At 39.0% G+C, this 22,948-nt stretch overlaps 1 protein-coding gene across 1 annotated transcript in view; it reads right to left on the bottom strand.

Annotated features, from left to right (window-relative positions):
- Positions 1-9,446: 9,446 nt before the first annotated feature.
- Oprm1 (opioid receptor mu 1) overlaps positions 9,447-22,948 on the bottom strand; it is a 156,735-nt gene continuing 143,233 nt past the window's right edge. Inside the window, exon 4 of the mRNA XM_077801758.1 lies at positions 9,447-9,539. Coding sequence (XP_077657884.1) covers positions 9,447-9,539 — 93 coding nt within the window. The remainder of the gene's footprint in view (positions 9,540-22,948) is intronic.

The raw sequence follows: 22,948 nt of genomic DNA on the forward strand, positions 1-22,948 counted from the left end.
GACTTCAAGTGAGAAGGGGATGAGATCCATGTGGGGAACAGACACTGGCAGGGCTGGGAGAGGCTTGCTGGCTGTCACTGAAAAACTTCTGTTCCCATGCCGCCTCACCTAGGCATGCTGTGTTTCTTGGGTTCCAGATTCTCAGTATTTGAAGGGTACAGGGGATACAGGGTGCTGGAGAAAGGTACTGTGGTTTTATAGCCAAGAGTGTTTTAGGTAGAGCTTTTGTTCAACAAAAGTCCATTTTACCTTCACAGAAATACCAATAGCTGACTCTCCATGTGGGTTCAGGTTTAATGTCAGTCAATGTCAGGGGATCTTCCATTAGGCTGTACCAATCTGGGGTGAGAAATATATTGGAGAAACTTTTATGTTGCTCAAACTTTGCTAATGTCATTTGCTAAGGGAGGCATTTTGTAGCTCTGAGTAATCAAGTAAAAGCTGTCTATGAATTTCTAGATACTTGTCAAATCTCGACTCTGTTCCAGCTTCATAGGAAGGCAGCATCCTTACTAAGAACGCTATGGAAAGCAGAACTTAATATAAGACGCAGTCTTTTTGTCCCACTATGTGTTAGACACTGGGCTGTGTGCTAGATTTTGAGGGTGTGACATATTCAAGAGCATCAATTCTATCTTGAAATCTTGTCCAGTTGCTGAAGCATTTTAAGCAGAGTTGTAATGGTTCATAGGTATGTGGCTTAGGTTGTTGAAGTATTTGGAGTATACAGGGGATACAGGTGCTGCACTATAGATGGGGAGACTGGGAATGTGATAGTCATTATTTAGGAGAGAATGAGGAGGACCTGTCTAAGGCAGTAATAATGGAGATGGAGAGGGAAGAGAGATTCAATAAATATTAGGGGGCAAAATAGACAGGGGTGGTGATTGAGTACATGAGTGAGATAGGGAAAGGTTACACACAAATATGTACCACAGTGCACCACAGAGACCAATCAACAGATGAGTTATAATATCTATTCCAGAGGCAACAGCAAAGCACTGTGGGTATATAGAAGTCAGAAGAAGCAGAGTAACATATAGTTAAACAATAGACTTAGAGTCTGACTGGCCCAAATCCTTGCTTTGGCTTTGCCACGGGTTGTGTGTGATCTGTGGGTTAACCACACTGAGCTGAAGTTCCTCATCTGTAAAAAGGAGGTTAAAAATAGTACTGAACATGAAGAGCTTTGGGAGATAACATAAAGCACCATTACACTGACCATAAGTAAATAACACTGAGTGAACATAATGTTATTATAGGAGCTGACTGCCTTTGATAGTCAGAGACAGCTTCAAGGTGGAAGTGGCATTTGACATGATCTCAAAGGATAAACATGAACTTGGTGAAGAATGGGTGAAGGAAAGAAATTGTAATTGTTAAAGTGCCTGATATTTCTACAGAATCAAGAAAAACTTAGGGTGCTAAAAGAGTGAATAGATGTTTGGTGGTCTGTTGAGGGCAGTATGGGAAGGGATTGAATTCATATTTTGATTATGATTTTAGGATGGACTCTTAATGAAATAGCTGACTTCCATTCAGGGGTGGTCCTGTGGGCTCATACTTTGGGTGCTCCATTCTTCTTCAAATATCTAGTCATGATAAACAAAGAGAAACAGAAAACCAGGAAGGTAAAGTTAGGTTCAAAAACATACTAACCATCTCTGAGGATTGGCAATGAAAGGCAGTAAGTAAGACTGAAGCCCACTGAAGGGCATCTGGTCTGGAAACAGAAAGTAGTTCACCTCCTGCTGGAGGTTAAAAATGCTGAATGTGGGGAGAGCTAGGTTCACTCCTTGATGACAATGGTGAATGCGGCCCCCATTCACGAAAGGGTAAAACCTAAGGAGAGAGCCCAGTTCCTAAGCCACTGCTTGAGGTTACACATTCAGCCAACTGTGGACCTAGAAAGGAAGGAGATACAAAACCAGGAACTAAACATAACTTGCCTGCTGGAATAGAAAAGATTCTGTATGAATGCACCAGGGCATGATTGTAGTATTAGTTCTGCATTAAGTAGAGGTAACCTTCGGATATCTAAAGAGGGAGGAAGTTAAGAGAGAGAGGAAGAAAGAATTTCTACATACTTAAACTCTGCTATGGACTGAATGTTTGTGTCCACCCTGCTGCTAAATTGTGTACTAAAGCCCTCATCCAATATCAATATAATGACATAGGAGGGGAGGCATGTGGGAGGTAATTAGGTCTTGAAGGTGGCGACCTTATGAATGGTATTTGTGTCCTTATCAGAAAAAAAAAAAAAACCACAGAGAGATGATTTTCTTCTTGGCCATGAGAGGATATAATAAGAAAATAACTATCTGGACCTGGATCTTGGACTTTCCAGTCTCTAGAATTAAGAGAAGTAAATATTTGTTATTTAAGGCACCCAGTATATAATTTTGTATTTTCCAGCCCAAAGTAAGACAAATTCCAAAACACATTAAAAAATAATGCTAAGAGAAACTAGGATAAAAAATTAGAAGATAACCTTCATTTTAAATTAATAAGAAATTTAAATACTGACCAAAAAATTAATAATGAAATTCAGAAAATCTTTTAACTATTTTCGAGTCTTTTAAATAATTTGGACCAAATGAAAAAGTATAAATGGATTTTTGAAAAAGTTCTATAAATAGTAGAAAATCAGATATATTCTTGGATATAGAAAGTTCAGTGGGTGGCATAAGCTCAATATTGGAAACTTCCAAAAAGAATGTTAGTGAAATATTTTTAATATTTTAAAATGTTAAAATTAAAAAAATATTTTTTGGTTGATAGAATAATTTATTACTAATTTATGATTGATAAATGATAATAATCTTAACATTTGAATGGAAAAGTAAAGATCTAGACTACAGTAGCAAGAGCATAGACAATAAAGAAGGAGTTAAGATATGATGAGCTATGCTGTATTCATGATAAATTTAGAAATATTAAAGCAGAGGAATACAATGTGACAAAAGAGAAGAAAGAGATAAAATAAATTAAACTGAAAATAGAAAATACAAATTACAATAAATGTAAATAGATTAAACTCACCTATTAAAAGACATAGACAATCTTATATTTTTAAAGACATCTACATATATTCTTATGCTGCTTATAAAGAAATAGTAGAAACAAACAAATGAACAAACCACACAAAGAGGCTTAAAATAAAAAGATAGAACTACAGAGTTATATAAATTAAATAGAGATATAAAAGATTTGGGAACAGAATAACTTTGAGGTTTATGGAGAATTTAATGAAATTTGACTACGTAGTAAGTCACAAATAAATGCTAATGAATTTCAAGAAATATCATAGAGATCACATTTCCTGAAAATAAAGTAATGAATTTAGAAATCAAACAGAAAACATTTTTTTAAAGTTTCCATGATTCCACAAACTTGCAAATACATTTGACTATCTACTATAGACATAAATATATGATTTAGAATTGAAAAACAGAGCGATATAAGTAAAGTAGAATTCAGAAGTAAATTTATAGCTCTAAATCTATTAAAAACAAAGAAAAAAATGAGGCAAACATGTCTAGGAATTAGAAAAAGAATAACAGCAAATTCTAAAATTTAAGGAGATATGAATAATAAGAACAGAAACTGTCAAAGAGAGAAATAAAGAGAAACAGATAAAAGGATATATAGAGAAAGAGATCTGAAAGTATAAGGAACCAAAACCAAAATTAAAAGTATTATGTTTCAAGAGGGACTATAAGTAGACTAATTTGAAAGCAATTTAGGAATATCCAAAAAGTTAAAAGATGCACACACAGTATCTTATCACCATGCAGTTCCATTTCCAGATAAATATGCAATCCAGAAAAACGTGTATACATGCAAAATGAGAATTCTAGAGTTGTTAATTGCAACACTGCAGTGATAGGACAAACTGTAAAAAAATTAAATGCACTCGAAAAGATAAATCGATCAACAGATTGTGATAATTTTATTTATGGCAGCATTGAAAGTGAGCTAGAGCCACATGCATCAACAAGGAAAAATGTCAAAACAATATAAAAAATTGATGGTCTATATTAATGCTATTGTTTTAATATTGTTAAAAAAATGTTTATCTGTACGAAAATGTATGGGAATGAGGAACGTCACATTCAGGTTAGTGAACCTGGGAGAATGAGAGGGAAATGGAAAAAGGAGGGAGTTCACAGAAACTATAATTGTATTTATATTTTACTTCCTTAAAAATAATGTCAAAACCCAAGGAAAATGGAGTATAAAATAAGTCAAAAATTGCTTTCCAAATACATAGTTGTATCTTATTGTGATAATGATTTTAAGTATAGAAGCTTGGTTTTGGAGGAAGCAAGTGATATTCTCCATCCTCTGGCACTGAGACTTCCTACACATTTATGTTTCTTGTTCAGTAAAGATTCTTGATGACTAGTCTGCAATGCTATTGATTTCTTTATTTTCATTGTTCCCCAACCCATTTACCCATGAGATGTCTTGCCAAGATGTCCGATGCACCTTTTCTTTTATATTAGCGGAATTTGATGGTCTGGACCTACCATTCTCTTCAACCTCTCCCTTGTCTCCAGGACACCCCTGCTCCTGATTTTGTCTTTGGCTGTTCTGCTTAGTGCTCCTGTTGGGTGCCTCTTTTTGCTTTTCTGTAATATGTTGGTCTTGAAGCCTTTGTCATCTGTACATTCTCCAAGTGATCTCATCCATACCATGATTTCTACTATCTGTCTCCATTTTTCATTACTAGAGGTTTTCATTTCATATTGATGTATTAACAGATATTTAACATAGTTTTTTAAAATAACAAGCAAGTTTTAAAATATATTATCACAAGTAAAATTTGACTAATCAAAAACTTTACTATTCCTTTTAAAAATGTGAATTTAATTTTCAAAGAAGGAGGAGAGGAATTTGGGGAGATGTCAGGAGTTTATAGAGAACAGGAACTCTTTAGAGCTCAGGAATTCTTGTGGCTTGGTTGTAAAAGTACTGTTAGTTGAAATTGTCAATGATGTGTAGAATTGTAATACAGAAATTGGCAAATGTTATCAATCAGAGCTTCTGCAACCAGAGAGCCCATTTGCCAGTATATATTGTATAACTTTTGCTAATGACCTGAGTCACAATGACAAACCATCTTATTCTAAACTTTAACACACCATGGGATAAATAGTGCCTGCAAGATTTAACAACTAAACTAGTTTATAGATTAGAAGTCAATACTACCTGTAACTTGGGTGTTGACTCCATTATTTAATATCAAAGGAGAGTCCTTGGTTTATTTCATTCTGATTGCTTAGTATATTTCTGTGTTTTTGAATGACTAGTGGCCAAATGGAGATTTTGAATCATTTCTTTAAAAAATAGAGCAAAAGTGTATTTCAATAAAAAGAAAATAAATATTTTTAAGGAGAGTTTCCCCCAAATTTTAGATCCAAGTTAGGGCTGATTTAGGTGTTTTTTTTTTTTTAAATGAATCTGTCTTCCATTTTACCTACAAACTGGAAAATAATAGTATGGGGAAAATATCTTATTAGGCTCTGAGTATTTATGGTGATAACAAATTATAATTCCCCTCTTGAGAAACTGTCTCAAAATTCAGAGTTTGTTGCTTACTTCTTTCACTTACTTAGTGAAGAAAACCACATTAAGATCTTGAGACTGACTAGTTAGTGGGTTCCACTTCCTGTTGTGAGGAGGAAAATTATCTTAGACTCAGTGAAGTTTTCAAAGATTGTTTTCATCCTCTCGTTTAACCAATTTAGGTTTCAAATTCACATAGATCAACTGAAACTGAAACCCCTATAAGGTGTTATTTCTATAATATGCACTCTGTCTCTGGCCAAGGGAAACCGTTTCAACAGTTAATAAAAATTGGCATCAGGAGGAGTACTCTCTGAGCAGGGCTGACTCCCAGTGCTGCCTTCCTCTTTCAAAGAAGGCTGCCCAAGGTGCTTGCCTGGACTAAACGCCCACTCTGTCTGAGGCTGCATTACCCTGCTTGGGACTCTCACTTCTCACCCCAGCCTGGGCAAGAGAATAGACACCAAGGTCGGTCTTGGGCAAAACTGAGACAGAGCTCACACTTTGATTTGGGACTTAGGGTTTGATGGAGGGGGCTGGAGAGCCCCGGGTCTCACCAGAGCCCATGAGGGATGGGTGGAGGAGACCCACTGGGGCCCAGTGAGAAGCCATGGAATGCATGTTGCTCCTGCCGACCTTTGCAGATGCTATGACTGATCCCTAGGGATTGCCTCACTTACTCATCTGGTTCCCTTTAAGGTGCCCTTTTTGTTTGAAATAATGTATTTTCATTTTATTCACCTGGGGTCCAAGCTCTCTAGGAATGACTGTGGATAACTCTCTTTTCTCCTGGTTCCTCTGGTTCTTAGTTGTTTTAATTGCTCCCCGGGGGCCTCCTGTATCCTGATTTTCCATCTGTTACCCACTATTTAAGTTCACATGTTCTAGTACTGGCTCTCGGGTAAGTTTCACCTTCCCATATATTTTGGGCAAAAATATTTTGTCTATAGGTACTAATTGGGTTTTAGTAATAATCTCAGATAATTGGCATATTAAAAAAGGGGCTGGGGCTGGGGTTCAGTGGTAGAGCGCTTGCCTGGCCTGCGTGAAGAAGCACTGGGGTCGATCCTCAGCACCCCATAAAAATGAAAATAATAAAACAAAGATATTGTACCCACCTATAACTAAAATATGAATTTTTTTAAAGAAGGAGGACGATAGGGATTTTAGACCAAGAAGCAGACATTTGGGAGATACTTGTGAAATAGAGCTGAGACTTGGCGCTTTCCATGATAACATGCTTAGACTTTAGTAACATGCTCTGAATGTCACACGTCTGTCTTCGCTTAAAAGTTATGGCAAAGAAATTAATCAGTTATTCCTTTTGAAAAGGGAACATTCATAAAAGAAAGAGCAGTATTTCCCAGGACATATAGTTCCCAGGAAATACGACTTAATTTGAACTTCATCATTGCTGAAGGAAACAAAGTGATACTAAAAAAAATATGAGATTTTTGCTTATTAGATAGGAAGTATTTGTTTATATGTTAATGATAGAATATTTTATTGCACTTATTCATATAAAGTTATGTTTTTTTAGTTATCAGTGCATTTACACAACTCTTTTCAAATCTGTGTGAGAATTATAGGATTGAAATTCTTGTAAATATCTTGTTTTTACAAATAAGGAAGTAGATTCAGAGGGATTTTTCCCTGTGTGACACAAGCTACTCATTATGACAGCCATAATTGATTCTGGGCCTCTAGATTTAAAAATACTATCACATTTCCACTGTATATCATATATGCTTCAAAAATATAATAGAATCATATACAAGAGCTATTAGAGCAATAGTTATGTAGAATACTAGAAGGTATATAGAATAATATAAAATGCCATGATTACCAACTTTAAGAACTATTTTTCAATTGTATGCTTTAAAATTTTTTGAGTTCACAATTTGCACAAAGTCAAATTAATTAAGCTTGAATAAATTCAGCTTAGATATTGTAGAAGGAAAATGAAATTTCCTTAAGCAAAAATTCTCTATATTTGCACATGCATATAGACATACACCATTGAGAATTGTTTCTTTTGAGGTGCTTCCTAGTTTTGATGGTATTCTGGTAATACATGGGTTGTTTAAAATGTGTTGTGAAAAAATATGTGTATTTCAAATATGTTGTCTTATATCTGATTTGAATATTGAAGAGTTAGCACAGAAGAGTATTTGATAATAAATTTTTCCTCCATAAAACGTGAGAAATATTTAGAGCTAAAGACAGAATAAGAAATTTAAACTTGGCTTAAAATAAGAATTTCTTGATAAGGAGGTTTGAGAGTCACTGAGTGCACACCAAAAGACATATGAAATTTCTTTTATTATTGTCATTTTTCTGGTATGAGGTATTGAACCCAGGGATGGTTAATTGCTGAGCTACTTCCCCAACCCCTCTTAAAATTTTGAGACAGGGCCTATTTCCCAGCCTGGCCTGGAACTTGCCATCCTGCTGTCTCAGTCTCCTGAGACACTGGGATTACAGGCCTGTTCTATGGTGCAGAGTTGAAATTTCTTTCTCTGGGGTTATTTAATTCATATGGTTTAGGTATAAGTAAAATTATGTGATAGTGGGACCATGAATTTAGACCAGCATGAACCTGTAATATTTTGAGTTGTCTTCCTTTTATAAATAATTTTTTCCTTTTTTTTTTTTTTTTGTGGGCATTGGGGATTGAACCCAGAGGTGCTCCCACTGAATTACATCCCCAGCCCTTTTTATTTTTTAATTTTGAGTCAACATCTCTATGAGTTGACCAGCCTGGCCTTGAACTTGTGATCCTCCCGTCTCAGCCTCCAAGTGGTTGGGATTACAGGTGTGTGCCCCTGTGCCCTGCTGTCTTCCAGGTATTTAAAAATGATCATTTTTAGAAATGATGCAGAATATAGTTTTCCTTATGTCACAGAAAATTAAAAGGGGAAATATCGATGAGTTCTTAAAACTTTGGTGAGCACGGTGCTATCAGAACTGAAGTAGTAGTGAGAACTGCCTGTGGGTGGAAACAGGAAACATTAGTGATAAATGCCGGTTACATTTTTTTTTTCGGGTTCAGCTCAATGTATATTGATTCTAATTAGCACATTTTGTGCCTCAGCTAGTGGCTCCCCTTTAGCTCTGCTCAGAGAGTTTTTTTTTAGAATCCACCCTGCTCATAAACACTGCCACCTCCTCCCTCCTTCTCTCTTTACAAATGTTACAACACAATCAGAAATTTCCTCTTTTCTTTCCTTCCAGCAGTTCCAGCAGGTTCCCTTGCGTCAGAAGCCGAGGAAGAAAACTCAAGGTAATTAGATCTCTTTTGTTTCTTTAATCTCTTGTGTGCACGAGTGTGGATTTTTTTTCTCCCGGATGCCTTGTTTGGGATCAGATTTTTGTCTGTCTGAACGTTAATATCAGGAGGTGGATGACAGATTCATTTTGGGGGATGTTCGGATCGATCTTAAGAAATGACGACATGCTGTTCACTTGGATTAATCCCTCGTGGTATGTCAACAGAGCTCAGAAAAACTGGCACCGGGTCGGGAAGTGGCTGTGTCGCTAGGTGAGGTTTAACCCTTCCACATCTATTGCATAACTACTGCTATCATTGTTCAAAGGAGCTGTGACGGCAGCGGTCTCCCTGCCAGCCTCGAGATGTTCAATTTTCAACTTGTTCTTGGTGAAGAGTATTCTTAGAGCACTACTTGCCTATTAGTCTCACGGCATCTTTGCCCCATGTCTTCTGCCTTCTGGGCATCGGATGAATGTTTAAAAATAATACAAATGATTTTTCTTTGCATTTATTTTGCATAAATCTTGGTTAAAAAAAAATCCAACTTCTAGGAGGTATACCACGAAAAGTTGATTTAGGGTCTCACATAAATCGGGGGGAAGACTTACCTGTCGGTGCAATTGTTGCAGGTTTTTTCACCATGAGTCGGAGGAGGATATCCTGTAAAGATCTGGGACACGCTGACTGCCAAGGGTGGCTGTATAAGAAAAAGGAAAAGGGGACTTTCCTAAGCAACAAATGGAAAAAGTCCTGGGTGGTGCTGAAGGGGTCCTCGCTGTACTGGTACAGCAGTCAAATGGTGAGTCCTCCGGCCTCCGTCCCCGGCCTCTTTACCCACGGGTGGATGAACAATTTTGATTTCTGGGATCGGGAACATAGCAAATTAATAAGTTACAGAAACCCTTTCTGATGCAGTGAAAAACGTAGGTGATCTTGTCGTGTTTTACAGAGGAGAAAACCATTCTGCTTGACCACTTCTTGGTTGGGGAGGAAGGAAAGAGGGGATCCCAGTTTATATCCTTGCCGAAGGAGGCTTTTGGGTTCTGTTAATGTTAGTGTTCCATGAGAGATGCGGGTATTCTCAGGATTTACATGCCCATGTAAATCACTTTATATGGGAACTGGACATGGCTGAGGGCTCTGCTGAAAAAGGGTTCAGCATTTCCCTCTATCGAGGGTAGGAACTGATTGGGAGCAGAGAAGCTATTTCTACTTAGTTTCCCCTCCCATCCCTCTGACCTCTGCTATCCATTGGTTTGGAACTGCTGCCCTCCGTGCCAGTGTTGTGTTGGCGACTGGAGTCTCCTGTTCTGTGACGGCATTAAACCACTCATGTGTGGACAATGCCGGATACAGTAGTCACCTAATTTATCCTTTAATAGGCAGACACAGTGGTGGTTGGCTTCACAGCCTGGTTTTCTGCTGCTGCAAGGAGAAGGAAAGAAAGTTCTTGTTAGGGGGTGTGCTCATCTTTCATGGCTGGAAACATTTAGAGATGCTGATGTTGTCACATATCAAATCAGTAGACTCTTCCAGGTAGGACTTCTGTCCACTGACCCTGGTGAGGTCCATTGCTGATCTCGAGGGAGCTCAGTCTCTTTGTAAACGTGAGAATGGGTATCATTTAACCAGTTAAGGGAAAAGTACTCAATCGGTTTTCCATAAGTCAGAAAAATTCTATTTATGTGTTGCCATTCTTTTAAAATGTGCAAGCCCATCTCTCTGAACAATAGCGTCATGGAGCATGTAACTTAACAAATGGGAAACAGGTGCTGTATATTGTTTGTGGGCCAGCTTTTTAGGTGATAAATTTACCTTCATTGGCCACTAGTCAAAATATATTTGCATAATCAAGAAAGAAACAAAAATAAAATTAAAAAAAAAAACTAGCCAAAAATTTGAATTAGTCAGATAATTGGGCACCTTCAAGGAATTGGTTAAATTGGACTCAGATTCAACATCAGTGTCCTGGAGTAAGCACACTTTGCTGGGCTTCTCTCTGCACCCCTCTTTCCAGGATGATTTCTTTGATTTCACTCCATGCACAGCATGGTACAAAGCTCATCATCAAATCCTACAAAAATCCACTTCTTTAAGCATTTGATGAATTATCAAAGATTTAGGGGGTTACCAGAGACAGCCTCTGGTAGCGTGTACAGACTTCTATGCTCTCTTTTCTCTTTCCTGTCTCCTTCTTCCCTTCGGGACCCATCGTGTCTAGCATGGAATAGTTTTAGCTTTTCTTCTTCAAGAAAAGCTGGGGCTGAGGTCTTATCTCCTAACCTGAGGGGGGTTTCCTACACAAATACAGCTTCATTCACGGGAATTAAGGGTAACATAAAATTTTTTTTCTTGTTTCTTACTCTTTTAGGTTCTTGCTCTTGGGTGGTTGTGGCAAGTGGTGGTCATCTGCATCTTTCATAAGATGAGAGGACTTCCTGATTGACCTTTTAACAGCTCTGGGGAACTTCCAGAGACTGTTGGATAAATGGGGTACTGATGCTGCACAGTGCACCTATGGGAAGCAATAAAGCTTCATTGGAACTGTAAATTCATCTTCTCATATTATTCAGCAAATATGTTCTGGATCTATCCCTGTCTTCATAAACTTTAAAGAAAGTCCCTCTGAACCCCCATGTTTAGAGATTTGACTCATTTTGGCTTATGCTTTCCTTAGAGGAGCAATGGGTTACCCCCAGGCAGCAAGCCTTTCATATTGTAGGTATCAGAATGTCAGTCTTCCTCAGGGGGCAGCAGCGTTGGCTGAGACTAGACTAAAAAGAGGGGAAGGTCAGAGCTGCAGACCCATGTGGGCACCTGTCCTGATTTGTTTTTGTGCAAATGCCAAAAGCAATACTCAGGTTGCCAATCATGTCCTCAAATAGAGTTAGATTAGCAACATCATTTTGAGAACAAGCTTGACAATAGGTGGCCAGGAAGGTAGCAGATTATTATGGTCTACAATGGAAGGACCCTTCCATAGGAGAATTACCCTCCCTTTCTCTCTCTCTCTCTCTCTCTCTCTCTCTCTCTCTCTCTCTCTCTCTCTCCCCCTCTCTCTGTCTCTCTCTCTCTCTCTCTCTCTCTCTCTCTCACACACACACACACACACACACACACACATACACACATATTCCCTGACATCTTAATTATATATGTGTTGTGGGAAACCCTCAATGAATACTTAATTAGCAGTCATATTGTGAATATCAACTGTGAAATAAGAGTCGAGCACATGCCTCCAAGCCAAGACATTTATTTACTTTCTGCCTCTTGAAGAACTCAGGTTCAGCAGAGTTGCTCCTAAGACACCTAAATGGAGAGCGAGCTCTTCTCCTGTTTTCCATATTTTCATTCTTGGGGGAGGGCCAGCCCTGTGGTGTGTGGCTTCTTGGCCTCATAGTAAGAGCCACCTCTTAACAGGATGTCTGCTACATGCAGAGAGAGAGTCTAGGAACCTTTATATTTGCTTTTATTTGGTCGTTAGAAACACCCCACAGGCAGTAACTAGTCCACATTTTTGAAAGTTGGGAACATTGAGACTCAGAGCAGTTGTTTAAATTGCCCTAAGTCGTATGAGTAGTCAGTGGAAGAAAACAGCAACACATTCAGGCCCCTTGATTCCTACTCCGTGATCCTCGTGCCCTGCCAACCTGGCTGCATCTGGGGACCAGACAGAGGACATGATTAGGAGCACCTGTTCCTGCCTTCAGTGGGGTTCTGGAAGAACAGGGCTAGAAGTGAAATCTAGGCCAGTTCTCCTGTGAAGTGACGGTTGACCCCACTGGACCCCTTTGCTTGTCCCCCTTGGTCCCTACATTGCCTGATGAGACCACACTACCCCCTCCCTTCCCAGGGGTTTTGGTGTTATTGTTACCCAGTGACCAAGGCAGAGCGTTCCTTCTTCTCCCCACACTGTGCCGCTTCCAATTGCACCAGCCAGACTTCCCTGGGAAAGGTCACCTGGCATATTTTGCCTCATGTTCTATGAGCTTAGATTGTGATACGGCACACAGACTGCATGCCAAGTCTCGAAAAGCCATATGTATGTTTAACAGCCATGAAAACCCCAGCTGCTTAAAATCCCGGAATTAAAACCCATACTCTGGTCTCCCCTTGCCCTTAAGATAGAGTGCAACTTCACTTCCTGTGAAGCAAAGGGATTCTCTTCAGCGGGTCCCTGTCTTCCTTCCCCACACCTCCCACGACCCCAGGCTTCCAGACAGGACTTCGGATCCCTCTCTCCTGGGCACCAGCTCCCACTGAGACTCCGCACATGCTTTTTCTGTGCTCAGAAAACTCAGGTCTCCATGTCCTGAAATCTTTCTTCAGCCCAATTCCATCAAGCTGATTCCTCCTCATTAGTTAAATTTTAGCTTAAAAAGTGCTCCTTCTACATGGACTCACCTAATCTTCTGACCTGAATTCTGTCTCTCTCTGTCTGCTTCCTGAGCATCTCTGTGATTTTTGTAATCACGCTCATCCTGGCTGTTTTCCATAATTGATAATAATCTATGTAGGGCAACTATGGATACATCCTCAGCACCTTGCTCAGTATCTTACATTTAATAGGCACTTGGCTAAAATTGGTCGATTTCGTGCGCGAGAATCAGGAATCATCAGCCTGTGCATTGCTCCTGGGAATTGTGAGAAATGGGACCCCACAAACAAGGGCTACTTTTGAAAGCAAATAATTTTCTAAGAAAGGGATTTCCAATTCTGTTCTTAAAAACAGATAGAGGGAAAGGTTCAATTTGGGATTTGCTAGAAAGGCCCAAGACTTCCCAATAGGTCCCACACAGCTGTTCCTGTTTCATCCACACTTATTAGGAGTTTTGAGAGGTAGAGGGAAGGGGGATGGGCATCCCCATGTGATGTGATGGAGAATAAAGGAACGAAAATGTAAAGGACCTGTGCCAACCCGCTGCGTTAGGCATCATATTGAATTCTCATAATAACTGAGAAAGGTAGGTTTTTATTATTTCCATTTTTCAAGTGAGTTTACTGAAGTCCAGGGGAAAGGAGGAACTTGCTCAAAGCCTTATAAGAGGTAAATGGCGGCAGAGCTGGTATTAACACCAAGATCCTGCATCACCCAAGCCAGACTGCATGGCTTCCTCACTGAGACGTGACCCAGGGCCAGTAAATGAGGGTCTTTGCACACAGGGTAGGAACGTGGATATTATCCAGCAGGCAGTAGGGAGCCATTGCATATTCCAGAGCTGGAAGTGAAATTGGCACATGAAAAATACAATGTAGTGGCCAGGCTTTGGGAATGAGGGGACTTTGAGAAAACCAGTGAGGAGAAGATGAAGATGAAGATGCAGGCATTCAGACACAAGCTTCTAGACTGGAGTGTCCATCGTGAAAATTTGGGACACGGTTTGCTAATAAGAAAGAGCAACATATGGAGAGTACTTAGACATAGGACAAAAAAATTGAGGCTAAAGTGAGACCAAATGATTGCCAAGTTTTGGAGCCCAGGGAGGCTGGGAAAATCATATGAAGATTGAGGAAGGAAGAGTTTGGGGCTAAAATACAGAATTTCATTTTAATTCATTTGTATTGTTTATTTGGTTTATTTCCATTTTGTCCATTATTTATTTGTATAAAATTACTAGACACCTGCATTTTATAATAAAGTAACTATTTATTGATGCCACTTGAGCTGTTGTAGCAACAATTTAAGGGAGCCCGGGAGCCCCTGGGCGCATCACCTGACCATTTCATGAACGTTTGTGGGAACCCGATGAGGTTTGTGGGTGCGTAGCTGGTTTAGTGCACAGTATGCAGGCTTTTCAGTTCTTTGAGAATCCAATCTGCCTGTGCAGATGTGATTGTTTCTTCTTGTCTGGATGGCTCCGTGTGTCTGTGGAGTCAAGTGACTGCGTCTGTGTCACCAGCTGCACATGCAGAAGATCTTAGATTTGGAAAGTATTTTCCTTGGAACCAAGTTTATGAGAATCTTTATAGCAAAGCTCTTATCCATTTTTAGATTGGGCAGAATTTACCCTTGTTGAAAAATGTTATTTGAAAACCAGAATCTCTCTATTCATGAGATGACTATCCTGAAAATTTCAGTATACAGTGCCTTTCTTTGAACTGAAGGGGGTGGGGGGAAAAATGGTTTAATTCTCCCTGAGAAAGAGGCTTTTAGTCTTCTGTGCCTTTTATCCATAATCATGTATTAGCATACATTTTGGAAACCTGTCTGAGTAAATTTGCCATAGGTTAGAACAAAATTTAATTTTTCTTCTTTTATCAACTACAGTGTAAACACCTGAAAACATATTTTTTTTGTGATTTGCACTGTATTTGAAGACTAGAGGTTATACATATACAGTAGGCGGCAGAATTTTTAAAGGGAATTGCTTACTACTTTATTTAACTATCAATTAGTTATATAAATTATCTAATCAAAGTATTATCGAGCCCCTGACATGTCCCTTGATATGTTTCTATCAAAAGGAGAATAATAGGCTTCTAATTCATCTGAACTCTATATTCATTGCCTTAGCCAATCACCAGTTTCTGAGTGTATCTTTAAAAATTCCAGTGTTTGAAAATGTTCAGTGAAAATAATTCAAACCAATTACATGAAATTAGCGAACTGTCCACCAGCCTAGAATTCATGTTAGAAAGGAAGATGAGAAGCAGAAACATTGACAGGCTAGATGGGATGCGCCAGTAGCAGCGAGTGACCAGTTGACCTCAAAATGGTGATTCATGGATCAAGACTTATTTATTTGTCTCTCTGTAGAATTTAAAATAAAATTGCCTTCCATTCTAAAATCCTTTAAAAGAGCAAACAGGAAGTGAATACACACACAGCTCACTAACCTAAATCTGAAGTGATACGTATTAAATTTATGTATGTGTAAATGTATAAATACTAATGTGTATATATAAATGTCAATGTTTACAAATATTCATATACATAAAGTATTGACACAGACGTATAAGTACGTGTACGTACACTTTTGTATAATTTCTTTGCTCTTTTAAGTAAGAAAGCAGGAAGGTGGATTTTGCCAGCATGTATGAGGTTGTCTGTTGTGCAGATTCGAGCTCTGCACTTTTTCTCTTGAAGTTGGGAATCGCTAGGTCACTGGTATAACTCTATGCATCCATTTTCTTATAAGTAAACTTTGACCTAGAACTCTCTCTTTATATAATTCAGAACTGCTTTGAGAAGATCAAATGGAGACAAAGGCAATATAAAAACATCAAAGGAATGCATACAAAGAGAAGCACTTTTATGTTGGCTTTAGAAGAAATAGGCTTGCATAAGTATTGTGATTTCAGGATGCAGAGAAGTGCTAAGGAATTCAGGACACTAGAAATGGTTTCCCTTGGTGACTGTGGCCTACCCTGTGCTGGGGATAATAAAAATAGGCCTACTACCCCGTGCAAAGGGTGACTGTAAGCCATAATTCACGGAGGTGACTGGAAGACACAGGGTATTCTACAACACAGTGCTTCCCTTGCTGGGGAAGAGGGCAGATAATACATGAGTTATTTTTTGGTGGTATTTCAGGAGTTAGCACATTTCCCAAGCATGGAGTGAGGAGTGACCCATGAGATGAGCTGAACTTTTGGTCTGATTTGAGGATTTCCCTGAGAAATCTCTATCTGAAGACTTACCACCTCCACTATCCGCCACCCCCTCTCCCGCCACCAGAGGGAACGCTTTCAAGGGCCAGGGCAGATGCTTCTATGGACCAGATAGCTGAGAAACTCACTGTCATCCCACTGCTGAGTTCTGTCTTCCAGAGAACATGCTTCAACAATATTTGCAAAGGAAGCTATGCAGTGGAAACTTCAAAAAACTAATGGAATGTTTTTAAGGGTGCAGAATTTAGGGGAACATTTTAGAAATAGTGTCTTCAAAAAAGACACGAGGAAATGGCATGCTGTATCTGTTGGAAGCTACCCCGGGGCTCAGCACCAGGACAGGTTTTAACCTGACCCTGCAGCCAGATGTGTCCTCATCTGCCAAACAGAAGCGTAAGTAGGTGCTGCCACCTGGGAAAGGGTCAGTGCTCACCAATGGCGTGTGAGCTGCTGACACTCTTCCACTGTGAATCTCACAAAACATCCTGTGCCAGATATGCTTCCATCCTTTTCTGACACCAATGACTTTAGGGTAGTAGGTGCAGTTTTTAAAAAGTTTCTTGTTTCAAAATCATGGATGAAATACACACACTATGAAGTTTATCATACCCGCCATTCTTTTTTAATTTAATTTTTTAATTATTTTTTTTCAAATTTATATATGACAGTGGAATGCATCACAATTCTTATTATACATATAGAGCACAGTTTTTCATATTTCTGGTTGTATACAAAGTATATTCACACCAATTAGTGTCTTCATACATGTACTTTGGATAATGATGACCATCACATTCCACTATCATTTCTAACCTCATGGCCCCTCCTTCCCCTCCCACCCCTCTGCCCTATCTAGAGTTCATCTATTCCTCCCATGCTCTCCCTTTCTACCCCACTATGAATCAGCCCACTTATATTAGAGAAAACATTTGGCATTTGTTTTTTTGGTATTGGCTAACTTCACTTAGCATTATCTTCTCTAACTCCATCCATTTACCTGCACATGCCATGATTTTATTCTCTTTTATTGCTGAGTAAAATTCCATTATGTATAAATGCCATTCATCAACTGAAGGGCATCTAGGTTGGTTCCATAGTTTAGCTATTGTGAATTGTGCTGCTATAAACATTGATGTGGCTGTGTCCCTGTAGTATGCTGTTTTTAAGTCCTTTGAGTAAGACTGAGGAGTGGGATAGCTGGGTTGAATGGTGATTCCATTCCCAATTTTCCAAGGAATCTCCATACTGCTTTCCATATTGGCTGCACCAGTTTGCAGTCCCACCAGCAGTGTATGGGGGTGTGTGTACCTTTTCCCCCCACATCCTCACCAACACTTATTGTTGTCTGTCTTCATAATAGCTGCCATTCTGACTGGAGTGAGATGAAATCTTAGAGTAGTTTTGATTTGCATCCTTTCTCTAATTGCTAGAGATGATGAACATTGTTTCATATATTTGCTGATTAGTTGAATATCCTCTTCTGAGAAGTGTCTCTTCAGATCTTTGGCCCATCTATTGATTGGGTTGTTTTTTGGTGTTTAGCTTTTTGAGTTCTTTATATACCCTAGAGACTAGTGCTCTATCCGATGTGTGAGGGGTAAAGATTTGCTCCCAAGATGTAGAATCTCTGTTTACCTCACAGATTGTTTCTTTTGCTGAGAAGAAACTTTTTTAGTTTGAGTCCATCCCATTTATTGATTCTTGGTTTTAATTCTTACACTATAGGAGTCTTATTAAGGAAGTTGCGGTCTAATCCCTCATGATGGAGCCTAATCCCCCATGAAGGAGGGCCTACTTTTTCTTCTATTAGACACAGGGTTTAGTTCCTAGGTCCTTGATCCACTTTGAGTTGAGTTTGCGAATGGTAAGAGACAGGGGTTTAATTTCATTTTGTTGCATATGGATTTCCTGTTTTCCCAGCACCATTTGATAAAGAGGCTATCTTTTCTCCAATGTATGTTTTTGGCGCCTTTGTCTAATATAAGAAAATTGTAATTTTGTGGGTTAGTCTCTGTGTCCTCTGTCATATTCACCTTTCTTAAGGGTACAGTTGAGTGGCATTGAGCATGTTTATGTTGCTGTGCAACCATCTCCAGACACCCATCTCTAGGACTCTTCATCTTGCAAAGCTCAAACTCTGTACCTATTAAACAGCGACTTAACATTCCTTCTCCTCCCCTTTCCTGACAACTACATTTCTGCTTTCTGTCTCTAGGAGTTGATTGCTCCAGGTCCCTCACGTAAATATAATCATATAGCATTTGTCATTCTGTGACTGGCTTATTTCACCTAGTGGAGTGTCCTCAAGGTTCATCCACTTTGTAGCCTGTGTCAGAATTTCCTTTTTTTGGAAGGCTGAATGCTATTCCTGGTAGCATATTGCACATTTTGTTTATCCACACGTATCAGTTGCTTTCTTTCCCCTTTGATTTTTGTCAATAATGCCTCTGTGAAGATGGACAGACAGACATTTCTCTGAGACTCTGCTTTCAGTTCTTTTGGGTATACACTCAGAAGTGAAATTGCAGGATCACATGGTGATTCTGCTTTCAGTTTTTTTTAGGAACTGCCAGACTGTTTTCCACAGTAGCTACTCTACATTTCACCAACAGTGCCAGGAGCTCCAGTTTCTCCATGTCCTCACCAACACCTACTTATCTGGTTATTTACTTTTGATAATAGCCATCTAATGAGTCCAAAGTGATATCTCACTGCAGTTTTGGATGGCATTTCCTTCATGATGAGTGCCATGAACATCTTTCCCAAGTGCTAATTGGCCATTTGTATATCCTCTTTGGAGAAATACCTTTTCCCCATCTTTGAATTGGATTTGTTGTTGAGTAGATGATTTTTTCCCTTTAGAATTATTTTATTAAATCCTAAATATACAACAGCTTTATAGCTCTGCATATGCACTATAAATTTTTTAAAGGAAAAATGTTATGTCTTATTACATAAGACATGATCCTGGCTAATAGCTTTTCAAAACTTTGAGAAAAACCTTGAAAAAGATTTCACATGTCACTTGAAACTTACAAATTTAGCGTTATCAAAGAAGGAGTGCTTCTACACTGTTACAAAGATCACTAGAAAGAGACAACAATTAAAAAGCCAAGACACTGTTTCAAAAGCATTTTTTTTCTTATAATCTTTCATCCACAGTAAGGTAATATTATTTAATAATACAATCCATTCACAAAATGGCTCTCTGCATCTGCTTTGGTGTCTTCTGGCATATCACTGCCTGTTTGTGTATAACTGATAACAGTTCCCTTAATATTGTTATTTTGATGATCTGAAACTATTCTGTTACCTCTGGGCTCTCATCCTCTCTTATTTATACAGTGAAACCAATGGCAAGGAGGATGAAGCTCAGTAGCTGCTCCTCCCACCATAACCTCCACTTCCCCCATTGTCTCCTGCACCATAATTTTCTCCACAATATGGTCCCCCCATGTTCCTGCTACCACCAAAGTTTCCACTCTTCATTGGACCACAGTTAGAAGGTTGCTGGTTATAATTCCCAAATCAGCACAATTTCCACTTCCATAATGTCCTCCTCCATTGTTGTCCAGACCACCCTGGTTGCCATATCCAGGTCCCCCTCCACCATATCCTCCTTTTCCTCTTCCATAATCAGGGCCACCTGCAACATTGCCACCTCCAGGTGACTACGAAGGAGCTATTTGTTGGTAGAATTAAAGAAGATGCTGAGGAATACCACCTTAGAGATTAATTTGAAGGATATGGAAAAATTGATACCATTGAGATAAATTATTGATAAGCAGTCTGGAAAGAAAAGAAACTTTGGCTTTGTTACATTTAATGACCATGATCCGGTGGATAAAATTGTATTTCAAATGATCACAATGCAGAAGTAAGAAAGACTTTGTCTAGAGAAGAAATGCAAAAAGTCCAAAGCTCTAGGAATGAAAAAGGAGGCAACCGTTATTTTGCGGATTCCCCCTGTGGTGGTGGTGGAAATTTTTTGGACCAGAACCAGAAAGTAACTATGGAAGAGGGTTTGATGGATATGGAAGTGGGCATGGATTTAGAGATGGATTTGTGAACTTTGCTAAAGCATCTTGTGAAGAGATCTGAAAGTTCTTGAAGAATTTGAAGATTAATATACTTTGCGTGAAGGCAAGATGTGTATATCCTCATTGTGATTTTAAAAAGAATTAACCCTAGTTTTTATTCCTCATTAATCTCTAATATTGAAAGGGAATGTACAAATTTTAAAGTTTCTTAAATGGCGTTTCTTTATTCATTCTTCCTGATCTTGTTCTAATTGTGGATGATAGATGTGATTTATTAGGTGGATATATAATTTATTCTGTAATAGTGAGATTTAAGCAAATGTCTTTGAATTCACTTGACACTTGCTCTTTTTATGTATTACCTCTACTTTTTGTTTCTCTCTTTTCTTTACTTTTTGACTCTTGAAGAGACCAGCATATGTAGGTGGAGATGTTCACATTTCTGGGGTTAACAGTTTCTAAGAGAGCAGGTGGTAGCAGAAGCTCGGAGGGGTAGCATGTGTGCTATGCTGAGCACTTCACACTATGGAGAACACTCACACACAGTTCTTTTAAATTGTGAAATGTCCACCTTAATTGATTTTGAAAATGACATTTCTAGAAGTAATGACTACCTTCGAATTTCTGACTACCTGGAAGTAACACAATTTCAGTTATGATTCTATAGGGAGAGAATTGAAGAAGCTAAGTGAGTCAGGAGAGCTGAATTGCCAATCACAGAAGAACATGCCAGCTCCCTCTTGGTCACCACTTATCAGGACCTAATGCGATAATGAGGGAGTCATGTCCTTGGGTAATTTTAGGAGGAGATATTACAGAAGGGTCATAACGGAGAGCAGGTGTGTTATTTATTCTGCTGTGGGGTTGGCTTCCTGGTTTAGATTTCCCAGAAGCAGACCCTGAAGAGGATTTGGGTGCATGTAGTTGATTTGGGAAGACATCTTGAAAATAGAGTCATCCTGTGGGATATGCAGAAGACTTTTCCAGGATGTCCTGGAACTCTACCATCCTTGAATCTTCAAGCCCTCATATATAATAGTGTCGTATTTGCTTACACATCCTCCCCTATGTCATGTCTAGATCACTGATAACAAAATAATGTAAATGCTGTGTAAATAGTGTTTGTACTGTATTGTTGAGGGAATAATGAAAAGGAAAAATTTGCAAATGTTTAGTACAGATACCATTTTTTTCCTGAATGTTTTTGATCCATGGTTGGTTCATGGTTGTATATGGAACCCACAAATCTGTCAGGCTGACTGTATCTGCAGGAAAAAAAGACAGTCAAGAGAGAGGGTGGGAAGGAAACTAGTAGGCTCTGAGGGTGACTGATGCTTACTCATGTTGGGAACTCGGACAGCTTGTGAGAGGCAAGAGCTGGGGAATTTATACCCCAGGTCCCATCAGTCATTAGTGGAGAGCTCACCCTGAGCACCTCTGCATGGGGGAAGGTGGGACGTGGGCAGCCAGAGAAGCCTTCCCTCAAAGGGGTGCAGGTGCCAGCAGTGGGAAGCCTGGCCAGGGGACCTGGGTGGCAAGGACCAGGGGACCTGATTGGGTCCCCAGCAGCACCTGCATGCTTCAGAGCCCTTTCCCTCTCTCCCTTGCTGGAGTCTGCACATCCTCATCAGCAGCAATTTGGGTCCATTTTCATAATTAATACCCTGTCTTTGGGATCTATAGGAAATTGGGCCTTTCTGTTTATTAGCCAAAAACATTTATCAAATGTTTTCTATGGAGAATATCTATGTTTATGCATTTGTAAAAGGAAAGTCTCTGAGGATCAAAATTATGTTCATTGTGTCTTGTTAGATAAACTCCAGTGCAATAGTGTTGTATTAAAAATATGTCCCGAGTAATGTGTGAAGAATTTAGCAAGCTTGTAAGCATTGTTATTCTCCAAAGAATTTGAATTTTTTCCAACCGTTAATCTGATGCAAAGATGACAAAGGAGAGCTGAGTTGCAGACGCAGTTCTGCACAGGAAGAGCTGTTTAGTGACAATGGACTGAGTCAGAAGGCTTATTTAACATCACCTTTCTTTTTCTGAATTGTTCCTTCTCTTTTGTTTTCTTTTTCTTCCTCTTATTTCCTATGGATTAATGATAACAAACTCTTTTTTAATGGCTTTAACAGATTTACGGTATTAAACACATTCATGTTTTTCAATTTAGCTTTGAGAAGCTATTTATATCTGCTTTTTCACTGTGAGGACACTGACTCAGAGAGGTGAAGTGTTCTGCCTGAGATCACACTGTAAGTGACTGGCATTGAGATATTCTGACTCCAAAGTCATGGTTCTATTTCCTGTGCCAAGCATTGACCACAGATTCTTTTATCCTCCTATCACAGTTCTTGGCTGAGACTGAAGAATTTCTTTAGTCTCATGTGTAGAATTAGTTAGTTACTGGGGCCTGGTCTGACTTCTATAATTTTATTAATATGCACTTTTC

The sequence above is a fragment of the Urocitellus parryii genome, chromosome 8 (genome assembly GCF_045843805.1).
Source record: "Urocitellus parryii isolate mUroPar1 chromosome 8, mUroPar1.hap1, whole genome shotgun sequence".
In the NCBI taxonomy this organism is placed as follows: Eukaryota; Metazoa; Chordata; class Mammalia; order Rodentia; family Sciuridae; genus Urocitellus; species Urocitellus parryii.